General features: G+C 34.3%; 2 protein-coding genes across 2 annotated transcripts; both read right to left on the bottom strand.

The window, feature by feature from the left end:
- Positions 1 to 4,142: 4,142 nt before the first annotated feature.
- On the bottom strand, positions 4,143 to 7,048 carry LOC112802576 (autophagy-related protein 18a). Its single transcript, XM_025845842.3, has 4 exons — positions 5,972 to 7,048; positions 5,138 to 5,360; positions 4,728 to 4,854; positions 4,143 to 4,482 (listed from the first exon to the last, which is right to left on the bottom strand). Exons 1-4 carry the CDS (start codon positions 6,809 to 6,811, stop codon positions 4,386 to 4,388), a joined length of 1,287 nt encoding a protein of 428 aa, XP_025701627.1. The 5' UTR covers positions 6,812 to 7,048; the 3' UTR covers positions 4,143 to 4,385.
- A 10,480-nt stretch (positions 7,049 to 17,528) lies between these two features.
- Positions 17,529 to 18,847, bottom strand: LOC112803964 (uncharacterized). Its single transcript, XM_025847409.1, has 2 exons — positions 18,710 to 18,847; positions 17,529 to 18,608 (listed from the first exon to the last, which is right to left on the bottom strand). The coding sequence occupies exons 1-2, from the start codon at positions 18,845 to 18,847 to the stop codon at positions 17,529 to 17,531; spliced, it is 1,218 nt and encodes a 405-aa protein (XP_025703194.1).
- Positions 18,848 to 20,049: the final 1,202 nt, after the last annotated feature.

The following is a 20,049-nucleotide window of genomic DNA, read 5'->3' as shown; positions in this document are numbered from 1 at the left end:
AAATGATTTGACTACATTTTTGTTTAATAATTTTCAATTATTAACTTTACGTAAAGTTGACTGCACTTCAATTTTTATCATTTTAGAAATGTTTATTTTGATTTGAACAATGTTAGTTTTATTATTTTGTTTTAAAAAATTTGGTTGATGATTATGTTTATTAGATATTTAGAATTATAAAGACTTTAATATTTATGAATTTAGAAATTATAAATTTTTATATTTTTAAAAATTATAATTTTATTAAAATATTTGTGAAATTATTTGTTTAATATTTAATAGTTTAATTTTTTTTAAAAAAAACTAATTTATTATTAGACGAGACAGGGTAAAAATTTAAGACCGTCTCAATAGACAGAGGCAAAAAAGACTTTTGACAGAAAGGAATGAGACGGAATGGACATATCTATTTACCAGCCCTAGTAAATTATCGGTGCACATTGACTAAGATGGATGAGTTTAATTAGATTTGGAAATATTTTATTGTGTTTATTTTAAAGATTTGAATTTATGGAAGAATGTTAGGACTATTAAAATTTATTATTTTTTGCCATTACTTAATCATTAATTCAATTTTTTTTAATTTGGTAATCCAACAATATATTTTATCCCATAATTTTATACATTTATGATTAACTAATAATAAAAAAATAAATTATTATAATCCTCTAATATTTCTCTTTATCTAGGTTAACAAATTTAATATAAACTGATTAAATCGGTCAATGGATATAACAAACTAATAAAATTTTATCTTTAAAAATTGTATTTAATAAATGTTAATTGATATTAGAATAAATGATAAATAGGTCTTTGATTTTTTATCTCAAAAATAAATATGTCTTCGACTAATTAAAAAATGTCTTTTATTTTCTAAAATGCGAGACATTTAAATCTTTTTGAATGACTGATTTTGTTTTTTATATATTTTGGATGGAGAAATTTAAATATTTCGTATTTTAAAAGGTTAGAGACGTTTTTATATTTTTAATTAATCAAAAATATATTTATCTTTCAATTAAAAGTTAAAGACCTATTTATATTTTTCTCTAGATATTATATATCAACTTCACTAAATAACCAACCAAGAATGTAGCTAAACTTCAACCAACTCCTAAGGCCCATGAAAAAAGGGTTGTGGATTTTTTTTAGTAATTAAATGTTTCATTCTATAAAGTTTGGATTTTTTTTATTTGTTTGGATTTTATTTTGTAAATAATGGATATTTTTTATTTGTTAATATTTGTGAGTTAAAAATTTATTCTCAAGGATTATGAATGTTTCTTTCTTTATAATTAGATGTTTTTTTTTTGTAAAATAAATATTTGCATTCTAAATTTCAATATTTTTTTTATTAAGGGACAAAAAAAATCCACAATATACTAAAAAAACATTTAAATTATATCAAAATAACATCCAAATTACATAAAAAAAAAATCAAATTAAATTAAAAAAAATCTAAATCACATAACTTCAACTGCATCCTAAACTCCAATATATTTTCTATTAAAGAACTGAAAAAAAATCCACAATATAATAAAAAATCATTCAAATGATATCCAAAAACACATCCACTTTACATAAAAAAATGTCTAAATCACATCAAAAAAATTTAAAATCACATTAAATTTATTCTTAAGAGATTGTAAATTTTTCTTTTGTAATTTAGATGTTTCTTTCTTTTTAAAGAAAATTCGCATTCTAAATTTCAATATATTTTTTTACTAAGGGACGAAAAAATATCTACAATATAAAGAATTATGGATGCTTTTTTGTAATTCGATATCTTTTTATAGATGGAAGGAGGACTGGAAGAGAGAGAGAATGAGAACGCCTATAGTGAGTGATTCATTGTTTGAGTTTAACGGTGAATATATGTAAAGAGTACGAAATCTAATTTTTTGAATTTCAAAATTAGATTTAGATGAAAATTAGTTGAGTTGGTTTATAAAAAAATTAGTTCCTTATATTTTTTTATTATATAATATTTATATTAAAATAAAAACAAAATAGTTTCCTTTTTGTTTTACACTGTGTTCAGGAGCTACCTGAACAAGAGATATTTATTTGGATAGAATCCTAAAAAAAGTTTTGGATCGGTATAACAACAATTTTGTTAACTAACACGGCAGTACATGTAATAGAATTTAATACTCAACTTAGAAAAGTCTTGAAAGTAATATATTGGTAACACATATGTACATATGGAGAAAAAGAATTCTTGCTTTGAGGAGCTAATGGCTCAACTATTTATATCATGTTGCTTGCAAATATTTAATAACTAATTGCGTGAATGAAAAATTGTCAAGATAATTGATTATTGTATTTTCGAATTATACAATTAATTCTTTCAACGAATACATATTTTTAAACTTTTTAATTTGTATACAATTAGATACTATGTATTTCATGAAATATTAGTCTCAAATAAAAAACTATTTTTTATGGAATTGTCTTGATTGAATAACTATTATCGTTCAGTTATTTTATTCAACTAAACTTAGAAGCTCACCATATTATCATTATTTATGTTATCTTTCCACTGATTTATAAACTTATTTTATTTTATAAGCTTAGTTAGTCTGGATCATATGATCTCGAGAATAAAACTTGTGACTATGATCCATTACTCAATATAAATTATAACTCGAGTTTAATTGCTCATGATGAAATATTTATTCTTAGCTTGTAAGTGACAATTTTATTAGTCATTATTGACTACTATTAACCCTCACTGCCCAAGATGTTCAATGGAACCAGAATCGGCACTTCAGTCGGTAGTTTTTTGTTCGAAATCCATGGCAGTCTGAAACATGTCTCAATTTGCTAGCATTGATTCCAAGAGATGCTAACCCTCAAGCATGGCAGTGGTGGTGTCAAATGGTAGAGGAGCTCAAACACCAACCAGAATTCAAGAGAAGGAAGGGCGAGCTTGCTTACCTTCTTTGAAAGTTATGGCTGTCACGAAACTTCTTCATCTTTGGCCAGAAATGAAGGGAGTCTGGGGAAGTTCTATCCCATGCAATGAAAATGGGCGACACAGTTCCGAATCCATTGCATTCCACGACAACCACACCCTTAATTTGATTTTTTAATTGCTTTAGTTTCTGTTTCATTTTCTTTGAGTATTGTCATCTCTTTCTATTTGGGAAACTCCCAATTGCTAAAATATACTGTTTATTGTATTTGACCCTCTTTATGCAATAAACTATAAGTTTTATCTTTAGAAAAAAAAATAACTAAACGGTCATAACATTAGCATTCTCCATCAACCGAGTATTCATATAAAATACTATCTATCCATCAACAAGGAAAGAACTATGAACTTTTACACACTAATCTCATATTTTATGTTTAGGTACTCATATGATTAGTTTATAATATCTAATTATCTATATGTCTATAAACTCTTTACTAACATTCTATATTCACATAATTTTAATGCATGTTAAACACTTATTGATTTGAGTATCAAAATGTCTTTTGCAGGTACCCACCTTTCGTGTTATTTGAGGTTCGAGTTATACTCATTCCATAAAAATAAAACGAATTACAATATCGCAAGAAACAAGCTATTCCATAAAAATAAAATGAATTACAATATCGCAAGAAACAAGCTATATATCAGAAGTTTATCCATACAAATTAATTTTGTGTTTTGATGGCTGATTTTATTAACAGCTAAATCTTTAATGAACAAAAATGATTATATACTCTTAAGAATAACTAAAGCTGAGAATTGTAGTGAGCCCTCGAATGATACGCGTAGTGTGGAGTGGGAATGGCACTTGGGAATTGAAGTCTAGGGAATAAATTTATGATTTTAATCTTATAGATCTGTTTTAACCATTCTAAATGTACCCGTCCTCACCGACACTAACTCCTTCATACCCATGCCGATCTCTTATCCACCTACACAAGTTACCATGCACCTACCAGGATGAAGAAAATTTATTACCAAAGTAGGTATGATAGTACGGAGTAAAGACAAGAGCAAAGAGCATATTACTGTTTCCATTCTGATTGCGATACAACTTCAGCCTTAAACCTGATTTCTGCTTTCAACTTTGATTTTGCAGATATGAACTGTGTTTGCGTATCAAAATCTTCCTAACAAAGCTTTAAGGGTAAAAAAATTTGGCTTTACCACAGCAGTCAACATATATTATTAAAAAATTAATAAACTATATATATACATAGAATATTATAATTACAATATCAGAGATGGAAGTAACAAGATAGACCGTGTATTACTATTTATAACGGATTAACGGGCTCAGTGTTACTTCAGTCAGCTATACTATTACTATTAATCCGCAAGGTGCATATTACTGCAACGGTGCAACCCTAACGAAAAGGCTTGAAACACCAAACTCTACAGGGTCTCACGAGGCTATTTCTGGTTCAGGCTTTAAAAAGTTATGGTATTCAAGCTGGGTCATCTCTCCACCATGCCCTGGATCAAACTGACATCGATAGAAGCTGCATAGAACAATAAAAAAAAGATCACTAAAATCCAATATGTGGACGGGCAATGGATGCTTGAAGATCATCTTATATCCTTAAGGTTACAAAAGTATAACAGTAGTGGCAAACACTTCTCGATTTCATGCATAGCATTTCAAATTAGCATATGAAGACAGGGCCTAAAGCCTCTTGGATAAAAATAAAAGCTATAAACAACAGCTTGAGAAAAAAATGCGTTTCCTCATTTGCTTAGATCTTACCTTCCATCCATACCAAGAATTACCACTGTATTCTTTTGGAGACCAAATGCAACAGTGTAATGAGAGCCCTCATTTAAGTGAAACTTGGCAACTGACCACTCTGAACTGAAATACTTAGGCAAAACTCCTGGAAAGACAATGTAGCACAGGATTAGGAAAGAAATTTCATAACTAATTCTCTTTGGAATTGAAGGAAAATCATTTAATGCAAAAATAAATAAATAAACAGATATAACAATAAAGCACTCCCAATATATTCAACGACTAGTCTAGCTCAAATAAAAATTGACGGGGAAAAGGAGAAACTTAACCAGATTGGTGAATACAACCACTTCAGTTATAAAGGCACCTACCAGAACTAACTTCAAAACAAGGACAAACCGAACATTTTTTGAAAAAAAGCACCTTACCTTTAAATTTAATGAATGACCGAGATGAACCAGATGGGCTAGATGGGGTAATAGCAGCATCTGAACTGGAAGAACGATGTGAATTTTCATCATCAAGGACATTGGAATTAACCTTAAGGCTGAAAACGTGGACAGTACCCTTGTCACTTGAGACTGCTAGCCACTGAGCAGTGGAAGAGAATGCCAAACTAAAGATCTCAGCCACATTTGCACCCCTTCTTACCTGAATTAGATAACCAATAAAATCTATACATGCAAACCAAAATTTTCTACATGCCCAAACATTAAATTCAAGCTTGAAAACAGGGAACAAATAAGGCACAAAGAAAGACACTAGCTCATAATTGATTCTACAAAATACAAAGTTACTTCCTAAAATAAGGACTTTCACTTGTATCCCGAAATAATAATGAGTCTCTCCTATAAATGGTAGACCAATAGCAGTAATGAAGCAGTCATTCATGTTCATAATTTTCACCATCCAGCCAATCATCTATGTCAGTCCAAGGCTGCACCATACAACATCTAACAAGTAAACACCAGAAACAAATTACCCACCTAAATGATTCTTCTAAATTCCAATTAGTCAATTATCTTCATTATCTTATAATTTTCATGCCAAACTAAGTCCCATTCAGACTATAAAGTCATGAGTTATAATCACAGCATACTGAAGCTCAAACAGTACCATCCAATAGCATATACACCATAAACAAATCATACTAAATTAATGACAAAACAAAACCTATAATCTCAGATCAAACACCAAAAGAAAACCACACACACACACACACACACACACACAGACACACACACACACAGCATAGAACATACTTCCTGAAGGAGCGTGCCACTATCTGTGTCAAAAATCCGAATCAGAGTTCCCTTGCAGCTGGCAGTGGCGATTAACTGCCCATCAAGCGTGAGATCGAAGCAAGCAATCCGCGAGTCATGCGCCGAAATGAACTTAGTCTTCTTCTGCGCGTAGTGCTCCACGCGAATCTGGCCCTTCATCAGCCCCGGGCACGCCAGCACCAGATAATCCGACGAATGAGAAATCGCGCAGAGACCCTTAGGGTTCGCGACGGTCTCGATCTGATGCAGCAGCTTCAGGTCCGCGAAGTTGTACACAAATATCTTCTGTTCCACCACCACCACTATCCTGTCTCGGCGGAGCCGGACGCCTCGCACGGGAGCGCGGAACGAGAGCTCGCCGATGCACCTCCCCTGGTGATCGTCCCAGATCATGACCTTGTTCGGGGGGTACTGAGGGTGGGACCCACCGCCGACGAGGGCAAGGATGTTGCACCGGAAGAGCATCTCCACGTGACCGATCCCGCCGCCGTCGAACTCGCGTCGGAAGAGCTCACGAAAGGGGTCACAATTGTAGATGCGGAAGCCATTCTCAGTAGCGGCAGCGAAGCAGGCGTGGTCCTGGTTGAAAGATACATGGAGGAGAGACGGCAGTTCCGCCGGAGCCGCGTTGGGAGAAGAAGATCCCGGCGAAGCAACGGTGGGAGCGTGATGAGGCGGTAATTGAGATTGAGAGGCCATTAGGGAATCGAAGTCGAGGGTTTGAGATTGATCTGGGAGACAATTGGGGCCGGGATTCGAATTGGGATTAGGGTTAGGGTTTAGCCAAGGTGGTGAAGCACAAGCAGAAAGCGTGGCCATTAAGATTTAGGTGATTGCTGTTTAGGCGATTCTCAGCTTCTGTGTGCCGCTATAAGCACAGTGCACCCTCCTTTTTACATGCATATAAAGATGAGGGTTGTTTTCCTCTTTTACTTTTGTTATGTGTATTTTTCAGTTGGATTAGCTTACTTGGAAAGTAGTTAGTTAAATCCTGTAACCAAATCAAGTCTGCGATCTTTTTTGCGATTAATTAGTTACAATGTTTTTTTTGGGAAGAATTATTTTAATGCATTAAGTGCTTAAGTGCTTGTTTGAATATTATTAAATTGATAAAAAAATTTTAATAACTTTTTTTATTTTTTAGTGTGTTTAATAAATTTTAATGTAAAAATAAAAATATTAAAAAAATAAAAAAATTTTGAAAAAATTATAATATATATTTTTTTAAAGATTTTTTTAAAATAATATTTTTTACATAATAAATAATAAAAAATTATTTTTATTTTATTTTATCCAAATATAATTAATAGATAAAAAAATCTTTTTCTATGAAATATTTAAATACAAAATCACTTTTACTTTTGTAAAAGATCTTTTTAAAAAAAAATATCATTTAAAAACAAATCTTTTTTGAAAATAGCGCCAAAACAACTCTTTTATATCTTTTTTAAAAGATATTTAAAAAAAATGATTTTCACATAATAAATTAACAAAAAATATTTTTATCTTATTTTATCCAAACATAATTGATAAATAAAAAAATTTTTACATAAGATATCTAAATATAAAATTACTTTTACTTTTTTTTTAATTTTTTTAAAAAAATCATTAAAAAAAGAGGTAAGAGCAAAATCCCTAATGTTACTATTCATCCTCCACTTTGATTTCCCATATCTTCCAATTCGGAGTTCCGATTAACGAGCCGATTGTGGCCATGCATTAGGAATTCTCTTCAATTCTATCCGAATATTATGGTAAGAAACTTTAAATTTCTTGCACATTTTGCTACCCTCTTCAATTTCGTATTTTTTATTTGGATATTGAGAAAAATTTGAATTTTTTATGTTTAGGGATATTCAACCTTGAGTTCTAATGGAGTTTCAACCCAAGGTTGTGTAAGACAAGGTAAGGAATCTCAATCCCTAATTTTCTCACTATATGCAAAAATCTAGGTTGAATTTATGTGGAAATTTTGTGATTAGATGGAATAAAGCTTGTTTGGATTGAATTTGGGGTGAAACGAAACTAGCTCGGTGCATTTGGTGCGGGATTGGATTCAAGGATCGTCTTGGTGTGAAACCAGTAGAAGTTGGAGTTGCCCGAAGGAAATCAAAGTGTTGGAGGAACCACCGTCTAAAAGTACGTGCTTTTATTTCAAGTAGACATTATGTAAAATTATGTGAATGTCTAGGTTAATTGTCCCGAGAATAGGATCGGATGAATTGATTGTTGTGGTGATTGTTTGGTTGGATGATAGCTTGAGTTATAATGTGAATGTATATATGTATATGTATATGTGTATGCATAATAGAAATAGTAATTTATGTGAAAATTGGGTCGGAAGTCATGATAAGATAAGGAATCCTCTAGTTGGTAAGTTGAGATAAGTGGGGTGAATTATTGTATGAGAATGAGATCATTGATATTTGGTTGGTTGTGAATTTGGATGTGTGAGTATTGTATGTGTGGTTGTGAATGGACATAGTTGATGAAGTATGTTAAATGAGTTAAAATTGGGTTGATTAGACTTAGAATAGTTGAGATTTGATGATTGAGTGTTTGGCATGTTTAGAAATGGTATTGAAGTAATTTGAACTAAGTTGGATTTGAAAATTTGTCAAATTGAGCATTGTGCAATATTTGGTAAAAATGAGTTTTTGACCAATTTCGATGGGCCATAACTTAATGTTTGGAGTTTGGATTTCAATGAAATTTATCTTAAGTTAAAGATAGTGATGAGAGCTTTAAAATCGTTTAAAAATGATGGAAAACTGAATCTTGTAGAGTAAGTTATGAGTAATTGAAAATTGATGTTTTAAATTAAAAATCTGAAATTTTGCAGAAAAACCAAGATTTTGGTCTTGTGCGTATGCACGAGTGTATACGTATGCACGACAAGGGAAATTTGCAAGTTGCACGTACGCACAAGGAGATGTATACGCACAAGCTAGGAATGGCGTTCTGGTGGGTGCATATGCACAAAAGTGATGCACACGCACAAAGTCCTGTTTTCTAAAAAATTTCTCTATTTTTGACTATTTGACTTTTTTGGCAAGCTTGTAAATCCATATAACCCCTGTATAAGGTCCGATAATTAGTTTCTAAGCTCTAGATGAGTGTGAGTATATGGGAATGAATTAAAATTGGAATATTAGATAAAACTGTGGATCGAAGTTAATGATTATTAATGGAGGCTTGAGGCTAACAAACTTACTGAGTTTAAAACTGATTAAAGACTCATTGTAAACTAAATGAGATCTGAATCACTTTTTGGCAAGGGCAGTGGTTAGTCTCCCTTGCATTCTGATTACTGTTTATTCTTGGCAAGGACGTGGCAAAGTCAGTAGTGAATCCCGCTTGCACTGAGTTGAGTTATGCCAAAATAAGTACAATGGTTAATCCCGCTTGTTTCATGGCTCTCTCTGATTGTAAGAGTGGCCAGACATGCATCCTGGATAGCACTGCCTCCGGTAAAAGGTGCAAGGGTGAGAACTACCCTTTTTAGAATTTTGATGAAGTCGAGATTATTATATTCCTCAGGAAGATGCATGACAGAGAGACAATGTCCGAGTTAGCTACTGGATGTGTCGGGTTCCGACAGTGTAACTGACGGGTGAGCTAATGGCCAGTAGGAAAGGCATGCATCATATGCATTTATGTGAAATTGTTTGAGTGTGCATTATTTTCGTTTGCCTACATGTGTACCTCTGTTTAATTGCTAATTATTGTCTATGTTATAACTATTTTTTATTGTGTTTGCACTTATTATTTGTGTTCTCATCTACTGAATTCATTTACTGAAATCAATACCAAAATTATGTGGTATTAAATTGAAAAGAGACAGGCTGAGAGGAGTTTTAAAAGAACTTGAGATTTGGATCATAAACATAGTGAAGTGGGTAGTGTGTTCACCCGGTTTTGGATTAGTATAACCCTAGTATAACCCGATTTTACATCATCTCTATTTAAAATTGTTACCCTACTAGAAACCTTTTGGTTCTCACCTGTTTTCGGAAATTTTTCTGTTTTCAGATACAGGACGTGACATATCTCACTGAGCGTGTTGGATTCTCTTTGAAAACGAAGACTCTATTTTGGGATTTTATTTTATACTTAGCATATATATGTATATGTTCTCCATTTTTGTATTTCAACTTGTATATCCATCTTAGAGGTTGATTTTGTAGAAATAAGATTTATATTTATGTTTATGTTAGCTTTTGGGATTGTATATATATGTACTCGAGCCGGCCTTTACTTCGCAAGTCGGGACTAGTGACTTGATATGTATCTCTTTTGGATTCCTGTGTGTGTGTGTATATATATATATATATATATATATTGTCTCTTTTGTTTCTGTAATCTACCTTTCTACCTTTAACATTTTGCGAGTGTGATGAAAATTCTATGCTTGTACCTATCTTCTCTTTCAAGACTCCTTGTTAAATTATCCTTCAAATATATATACATATTTTGATTTTAGACGTTGTAATACCTCACCACTTCCGATTTTACGACTTAAGCATAAAGTTCTGTGTGGTAGAATGTTACACCAATAAAGTTCAAATACTCTAAATTCACAAAAAAGTTCTCGAGGCATAGTTTTCTTAATCAAAATTAACCAAATAAAGTTTCAAAACAAAGCTCCTAGTTTTATGAAATTAGCACTTCCTTCCATTTTTCTTATTATTCAATTTTACTCAAATACTCCAAAAATTTCGACAATATCTCTTCTAAAATTCAGACTTTACCATCCTTTAAAGGTTCCGTCCAAACCAACATTTCTCAACTCTTTACAACGGTTTCAAAACCAAAATATTCCTCAATATAAATATACAAATTCGATTTCCAACATAAAACCATTTCTCAGTATAATCATACAAACCAAATTCCAATTCAAGCTTTCATCAACTATCACAATGCTAACTCAGTCAATCAATAATAACTCAATCAAGTAAATAATCACATTCATCCAAAACAAATCAATTCAATCCAAGAGACTCACAAAATCACCAAAAATATATTTTTCGCATCAATATTATTTATAACAATTTCGTGATATAAAATATGTTTTAAGAAAAGGTCTCTACCTCGAATAGTCAAAATCCATAAGCCATAAAATAGGTCAAAACGCTTTTTCTCCTGGCCCGCAATAGCGGCAGTCGCAACCACAGCTCCATACTACTTCCGCAGCAACAACAACAACTTAAATCGCGACATGCAATAATCGGAACTTAACCCTTTGGCAATAACGCCACAAAATCCTCAGCATTATATAATAGGGCAACAATTATAAGGACTCAGAAACAAAAACAACTCACTATATAAAAAGGAATGAAGACTATGGGGCAATAGCACCTCCGGCGGTGCTTCCGGCGACCACAGCCACGACGGTAAGGTTTGAATAGAGCCAGAAGAAGCAGCGGCAAGCCCCAAGTGGTTCCAACAACGGTGACAAAAGAACAGCGATTCGAACAACACCGTGCAACTCGCTGGCAACCATGTTAGCGGCAGCGGCATCCTCTGGTGGCGGCTCAGACAGCAGCTCTCATTCATCACGTTTCCTTTCTCTCTCGGGCTGTCTCCTTCTTGGCGCGTCACAAGAGTGACGATGGGTCTGACGGCGATGACGATATGGGAACGACGACAATGAAGCTTGCTCGACAGCGGCGCGGAAGTACGGCTCCAACGGCGACGCCTCCTCCTCTCTCACCCGCGAGCTCTCTCTCTCCCCCCTCTAATCCTTGACGGCGACACTACAGCGGCAACTGTGGCAGTGATGTCTACCGGTGCCGTCTTCCTCTCCTCCCTCTTTTCCCTTTCTCCTTCTTCCTCGGCTCCCCCCTTCCCTCTCTTCTCTTCTTTCTTTCCTTTTTTTTTGTTCACTCTCTTTCTCTGATGCATGTGTGTGCAACGGTGGGAGGAAGGGTGCGAGGTGAGGGTGAGTGAAGTGTATGGGTGAGTTAAGGTTAGATAAAATTAGGGTGTTTTTTTTTTGTGACAATAAAATTAGGGTGTTTAGGGATTTTAAGATCTGGTAGAGTAGGAATTTTAATAAAAATTAAAGGATAAAATAATAATATAAAACTAATTTAACTCAATATAATTAGTTTTGAAAATACTAATTATTATTCAATTTACAATTTATTTTTAATTAAGTATTCTAATTCAAGAATTAGAAATAATCAAATAAATTTTTTCTTTAATCATAAAACAAGATTTAAAATCTTAATATTCAAATTAAAACATATAAAATTTTCATTATTTTTTAATTACTGAAGTCTTAAATTATAAATAAGAAATTGACCAATTTATATATAAAAATCTCTGAAAATATAATATTAAATAATATAATAAATTATAAATAAATTGTTATTTAATTTTAAAAAATTTGAAGTCTTACAACAACAATAATAATAACAATAATAATAATAATAATAATAATAATAATAATTATTGTTACTATTATTATTATAGTTTATTGTAAATGCTTAATATATAATTATAAAATTTTTAATATAAAAACATATACAAATAAAATTTTAAGCCATAAACGAAATTTAGTTAACCAATTTTTTCCAGTTTATGAACTTAGCATATTTATAGATTGAGATAAGTCTCAATGTAGTCCCTGAAGTTGCACTCGAGTCTCATAGTAGTCCCTGAACTTAAAAGTTTCTCAGAGTCATCCTCGAACTTACACTCCGGGACTCAAAGTGGTCCTTCCGGCAATTTCAGCACACGTGGTGCAACTGGAAAACTTAGCTGGTAGCGTTGGTGACACGTGGGACTCACAACGGCTAGCTGATGTGGCAGAATAAACCCTTCCGACTCAATTTGGTCCCTCAGGTGAAGTTAAAAACCTTAATCCCCTTTTTTGAAGGCCATATTGTTCACTCTGCTGTTTCTTCGTCGATGCTATGTTCTTCTGTTCTCCCTCTCTGAAACCCGAAAGTTATGGCTAGCACGAGCAATGCAGCTGGGAGCTCGAACAACCCACGATCGTTTGGAAGCATCATGAGGAGAATGAACAGAAACAGAGAAGCTCGTTTGTCAAAAATGAAAAAAAAATCATGGGAAGCCTGATTTCTCTGAAAAAGGTAAGCCGAAAATGAAAAAAAAATGTGGTTCCTCTGTTTTTTTGATATTGTTGTTAATCTAATATTCACAAAAGTTCAGGCCATTTTTTTCGATTGTAATTGGTGGGTATGAACGCCTCTGTTTTGTTCTTTGTGCTAGGGTTTGATCACTACTGGCTTTCATAGTGGTTTGGCCAAGAAAATTGTAGAGTATGAGTATTTCTTGTGTTTTGATGATATGAAAATGTGTTCTTTATGTGTTAGGGTTTACTGCTCTTAGTGGAGGAGTTTCCAAACTGTTAATTTGTTTCAGGACAATGACTCTGATAAATTAATTTGTTAAACAGAGTTTGCATGATCACAGTAGAAGTAAAGATCTTTTGGGAGTTGAAATTTTTTGTAACTCTGATAATGGATACTGAATTTGACTGATTTACCTAATTGCCTTTCTTTGTATTGGGTTGGTTTAGTTAAACTGAATGTAATATGTAATGCTGTTTAGTTAAACTGAGTGTGTGATCATAAAGGATTCTTGCATACATAAGTTAGAGTAATATAAAGTAAGTTTTGCAATTGCTAATGAAGTTAACTTAGCTATTGGAATAGTCAAATTATTTGAAGAATTTGGTCTGGACTAGTGGATTAGTTGTGGGAAAGGGTATGTAAATTTGAATAGTTTGATCCACCAAGATTGAAGTTAGTGTCTAGAGAACTGCTATCCTTAGTTACACCAAAATAATGTTCTTGATTTCACACTTTTTTATGTTCACATGACACAAATCATTAGCAACATGATTAAAATAAAGGTGAAATATCATATAATTTAACAGTTAACAACTAACAAAGTTAGGCACTCTATTCAATACCCCGGTCCACAATAACCTTTTCTAATAAAAATTTTGAAAAAGAAAACCACAAAATAATAGAAGACTTAACTTATATTGTTAATTTGAATATAGTGATAATGTAGCATAGTGAAATATTAGAGGGAGAAGGAGAAGTAGAAAAGCAAGGGAGTGGTGCTTTTGTTGCCAACTGTCAAGTAATGAAAAGGAGAGAGTGAGAGTGATGATGAAAATGGTAGAAGAAGATTAGGACTGAATCAATGCTATGATATGAAGAAGAAAACAAATGCCATTTAATGAGCTTTCATTAACTACTATTTACCATTACTATTTCTAGATGGTTTTTCTTGTTTCATCTCCACCTTCAATGTTGTATATTATTTTATTATTTTTTAACCTCTCTAGTTAGTGATTATTTTAGCTCCAAATTTGGCAGATTTTCTTTATTTCTGTGTGCCTTTTTTTGTTGGTAGTAAGTTGTAGTTGTATATATATATTTCCTTCAGTTTCAAAAGAAAAAAAAGGGTATTGGTCTTGGCTTTTGTGAAAAACTACACGGAGAGTGAAGTTTGGTGCCTGTCCTTGTGATTTATTTGCCAGTTTGATTTAAGGCACATATTGCTGATTATATATGCTGAATTAATCCTGGACTGATTATATGATGTTAATACACTGAGCTGCTGTCTATATATGCAGAATTAATCCTAGACTGATTATATGCTGCATAATGTTCTGTCAATCTATTGTTACTCATTTATCCTATTCTGCATAATGTTCTGTAACAGTGCTGTGTAGGGACTAGTTTGATGTCACTTACATAAGTCTAGGGACTAGTTTGATGTCACTTGAACAAGTCTAGAGACTATTTTGATGTCACTTATATAACTATAGGGACAGTTTTGCTGCCTGAAAACAACTATCTGACCCCTTCTTTGGTATCTGAAACAGGGCCTTATAAATGCAGTTAAGGAGGTTTTTCCAAATGTCCATCACAGATTCTGTGTTTGGCATCTGTGGAAGAACTTTAATAAGCAATAGAAGGATCTCCAGCTTAGATGGCTACTTTGGGATTGTGCAAGGTGTACTAGCCAAGATGGTTTCCTTGATATCATCAAAAAGATTGAAAGGGTTAATAAGGAAGCCTGGGAGTATTTGAACAAGTGGCCCTATGCAAGGTGCAACACAGGGAACTGCTACAAGGCTTGCAAATTTCATGAAGTTTGTGCCCAACCCTGGATTCAAGGCACCCAGACACAAAAAATGAAGATTAGGATGATTATGTTTAGGAAAAGCAGGCTGTTTTTTTGTATCTATTTTGCTGATATTGTTTACAATGCCTAAAACATTGTCCCAGTTTTGGGGATTTTAGTATTTGAATTTTATCAGGTCAATATGTCAACAACTTTGATATACTTGGTGTTTTGGCTCTATAATGCCTTTTTTGAATCAAACATTACCAATATGAATTATGAATTATGACTTTATTGAATTGAGTTTTCTCAACCTTTTGTTTATATCTTATCCTCTGTTACAGACTTAAGAGTAGTTCAAATCCTGTCCATTTCTATTTCATTGAAAAGAAGTCCGGAAACAAAAGTATGCATATAATCAAACACTTTAATTTTCATTTCTTTCAAACAAAAGGATAGGAACAAGTACATGAACAAGGAATGCATGTAACATGCATGTCATTTGTTTTTTGCTAGATACAGTTGACCCTGCTGTCTATCCAGCTTTAATACAAGAACACCAATTACAATCAGCTGCATGAACACAAACATCAAAATTTCCCCCATTTTTAGAACCCTAATTTCAGCTTCTAATTTACCAAATTTCCAAGCGATCTTCATCTTCCATTCTTCATCATCAACTGAATGTCTTGTTCTATCATCACATGGCATGGCATATTCTAAAACTTTATCAACCCACATAAACAATCCACACCATTTCTTATCCACAGTCTGCACATCAAAGAAAATTCAATCAGCAAAATTTATATCCATAAATACAGCAATCAACAACAATAATACTTATATTGTAGTTCGGGAAACCCAAGAATGGTCTCCCTGGATTAGAATCCGTCTCTGACCACCGCAGCACCGGTCTCGACCCACAGGCACACCATTCTGGCAAATGAGCTTCTCTGTTTCTGTTCATTCTCCTCATGATGCTTCCACGATCGTGGGTTGTTCGAGCTCCCAGCTGCATTGCTCGTGCTAGCCATAACCTTTGGGCTTCAGAGAGGGAGAATAGAAGAACACAGCACCGACGAGGATACAGCAGAGTGAACAATGTGGCCTTCAAAAAAGGGAATTAGGGTTTTAACTTCACATGAGGGACCAAATTGAGTCGGAAGAGTTTACTCTGCCACATCAGCTAGCCGTTGTGAGTCCCACGTGTCACCAACGCTGCCAACTAAGCTTTCCGGTTGCGCCACGTGTGCTGAAATTGTCGGAAGGACCACTTTGTGTCCTGGAGTGCAAGTTCGGGGATGACTCTAAGGAACTTTTAAGTTCAGGGACTATTATGAGACTCGAGTGCAACTTCAGGGACTACATTGAGGCTTATCTCTTATAGATTCTTTAAATGACTCTGACAGCTTTGTCTACTTTGAATATTTACAATTAAATTATATAATAATTTATTATGATTGATAAAACACACTTTCAACTAATGTCTTAAACAATGCAAAAGTAATATATTTCTTTTAGAATATTGTAACCAATTGTCCTATCTTTTTTGGAGGCTTTTATTTAATTCAAAGTAACATCACCAAAATTCTATATATGTCTCTTGGTAATGAAATAGATTTAGACTAATCTATTCTTCAAGGTGTTATTAACTTTCTTCTTGCAACACTTAAAAAATATCACACTGTTTAATTAGACTAAAATTTAAAGTTACATGTTTTTGCCTTTCTAGGATCTCCCAACTCCACTTAAACTTATCTAGTGACGAAAAACAATGTTCAACAATATTGTATTTCCATAAATAAACTTAATAGCTCTGCTTCTATAACAATGCAGCCAACATAATGAAATATTAGGGCAATTTACGCAAATAAAATGAAGAAGCAAAACCTTTATGTATATACAACATTGGCAATTTCCAGACGTAAATGCAATAAACGCAATTATATATAATCCGCTACACTCTGTAGCGAAACCCAATTGCACGTAATCCGCTACAGGGTATCGCAGATTACGTTGAGAGCTGAGTTACTCATAAATCGCTACACCCTATAGCGGTTTATGACCAAATGGCGCTACACTTATAATCCGCTACACACTCTAGCGGATTATGAACAATGTGGATTGATGGGAAGATGCCTATATATACCAGTCTTACAGTAACAACTCGTGATGCAAAATGTACGAAGTTATACAAATACAGTGTCCATAAATAATAAGCCATAGAAATATAATAGGCACGAGGCATTAACAGTAACACGGATTAAATTTCTACATTAGGCATAAGTCATAAGTCATACAAATAGGTCGGAACCAAGATTAACACAAACACACGAAAGGAACTAACAGTAACACCCGAAAGCGTAAATTGCTACAGGAGAATAAACAATTCAAAAAAGTAGAAGCACGCCGACTAGAAATCCTACGAACTACCGGCAACGGTGGAGCCTTTCTGGGGGCAAGACCTACGCGTGTGCCCAGGCTGTCTGCATAGCCCGCACCGCTTGGGTCGATTAGGGTCGGCCTCATCCATGTTGTTCCAGATTCTGGTAGATCTCGGTTGGCCATCACGACAACGCCTCAAGCGGGGGTCCGGAATAACGGTCGGACCGTCATAAGGTTGCCAAAGTCCCTCCGGTACTGGCGGCACGAAACCCATCTGGTACACCCTGAACACCTTCTGCATGGTGTAGACCTCGTCGACATAGATAGACCAGTCAAGCCATGACTGGGCACAACATGCAATTGCATGGCAACATGGGTAATGGAGAGCTTGAAAGTATCCACAGTCGCATGTACGGTGCTGGAGGGAAACTCGGTACGTCCCAAGTGAAAAGCTCCCAGTGGGCGTTGTCTCGGCAATGGTGTACTCAGACTGGTGTCTATCGAACAGGGTGACAGTGAAACATCTGGAGTCTTTCAAGTTGTGCTCCATCGCCTTCATAAAAGACTGACAGAACTTGGCACCGCTGGTCAATTGAGCCTCTGCCGTCTGACCACGAATCACAAACAACTCCGCTAGCCGACCATATGTGGACTTGACTAGGGCGGTAACCAGAAGATTTCGTGTAACCTTAAGAACAGAATTAACACACTCAGATATATTGGTCGTCATGTGACCGAACCATCTGCCACCATCCTGGTGCTGAGTCCACTTATCGTATTCTATTCTGTTCGCCCAATCACACATTGCCGGATTCTCAGTCCGCATTATATCAAACCAATAGTGAAACTCTGCCTCAGTCTTTGCATAAGCAGCGTTCACAAGCAAACGCTTTGCATCCGTGCCCTTGAAACTGAATGCGAAGTTAGCTGCAACATGCCGAATACAAAATGCTCGGTACGCAAGCGGGGGTAACCACCCACTGTTCGGGTTCTCTAGTGCATCCTTGATGCCATTGTGCCTATCTAAAATGACATTATCCCCTGTTGCGGAGTCACATGTTGCCGCAGGTTGGTCAGGAAGAAAGACCAAGACTCGGCATTTTCCCCCTTCACGAGACTGAAAGCAATAGGCAAGATGTTGGAGTTCCCATCTTGAGCGATGGCCAGGAGCAAAGTCCCTCCATACTTGCCATACAGATGAGTACCGTCTATGCTTACCAATGGCTTGCAATGTCGGAAAGCTTCAACACAAGGAGGAAACGTCCAGAAAAGACGATGAAAGTACACGGTTGAGTCATCCACGTCATCACCCACGCAAATCGGAGATGTCTTCAACAACGTAACTGTCCCCTCCATGGTGGACTGCACACCAAGGATCCAATGATTTTTCATAATCCGCTAGAGTGTGTAGCGGATTATGAGTGTAGCGCCATTTGGTCATAAACCGCTACAGGGTGTAGCGGTTTATGAGTAACTCAGCCCTCAACGTAATCCGCGATACCCTATAGCGGATTACGTGCAATTGGGTTCTGCTACAGGGTGTAGCAGATTATATATAGTTGTGTTTATTGCATTTGCGTCTGGAAATTGCCAATGTTGTATATACGTAAAGGTTTTGCTCCTTCATTTTATTTGCGTAAATTGTCCAAATATTACGATTACTTCACAAAATACAAGGATATTTAATCAACTAAAATTGGAACATGTACCAATGTTAGCTATGCAATGTTTAATAAAACTCCTCCCGGCCTTCCGTTGATATAGCAGATGTTTACACAAGAATTGTTTCAATATATTTCTAACCATTGTGTACAAATTTTATACAACATTAGGTCAATCCAAAACTACATTGCCATCATTTTTATAAAGAGAAAGTCTTAGGGACTAGCATTAATTTAGTCCGTATTTAATTATCAATAAAAAATATGTAATTTTATATTATTAAAAATATTAATAATAACTAATTGATAGCTACAAATTATAAAATATACCGACTTCTTAACACTATTGTTTCACAATTACAAAATTAAATTTTTACAATAAAAATGACATTATATCATCAGATATGTTAAAAATACCAGTGTCTCACCTGCACATATACGTGAGCTTTTTTCTAGTAATAATTTAATAAAGGTTGTGACTAAAACTAAAAAATTCAACACGCGGCAACATAAATGAATATGTGAACATTTTCTGGATTACAATATTTCATACCATGATTTAGCAGATAAAATTAAAAAGGTCAATGCGGAATAGCATGAAATTAAATATCACAATTTGACGTATTAAATACCAGGATATACTAGAATTTAATTTTTCTTGGCCAAGCAAAGAATTAAAATAGTACATCTTAAGATGCTCAAACTCGATTGTGTAAAAATAATGCAAATTTCAATTCTGGTGAAAATCCAATTCTCATGTTTCGATTCAAATCAAATCAGAATAAAAATTGGTGCAATTTTTCAAACTGTTTTACTTGTTACCATAACAAGTTGCATAAATTGGAAACAACAGGTATGCTCTGTAGTTCATCATACTCCATCTTAAATGACATCTGA

This window comes from Arachis hypogaea, chromosome 5 (assembly GCF_003086295.3).
Source record: "Arachis hypogaea cultivar Tifrunner chromosome 5, arahy.Tifrunner.gnm2.J5K5, whole genome shotgun sequence".
NCBI classification, from domain to species: Eukaryota; Viridiplantae; Streptophyta; class Magnoliopsida; order Fabales; family Fabaceae; genus Arachis; species Arachis hypogaea.
Note: the sequence above shows the minus strand (reverse complement) of the source record. Positions and strands in the feature narration are given on the sequence as shown.

Excerpts from the sequence above, each read along its gene's own strand:
- LOC112802576 (XM_025845842.3), bottom strand. The coding sequence starts at position 6,811 with ATGGCCACGCTTTCTGCTTGTGCTTCACCACCTTGGCTAAACCCTAAC. Across the intron at positions 4,855-5,137 it reads GTCATTCATTAAATTTAAAG|GAGTTTTGCCTAAGTATTTC; the intron begins GTAAGGTGCTTT and ends TTGTCTTTCCAG. Across the intron at positions 4,483-4,727 it reads ATTCTTGGTATGGATGGAAG|CTTCTATCGATGTCAGTTTG; the intron begins GTAAGATCTAAG and ends TGTTCTATGCAG.
- LOC112803964 (XM_025847409.1), bottom strand. The coding sequence starts at position 18,847 with ATGGAGGGGACAGTTACGTTGTTGAAGACATCTCCGATTTGCGTGGGT. Across the intron at positions 18,609-18,709 it reads TCCGACATTGCAAGCCATTG|TCTCGTGAAGGGGGAAAATG; the intron begins GTAAGCATAGAC and ends TATTGCTTTCAG.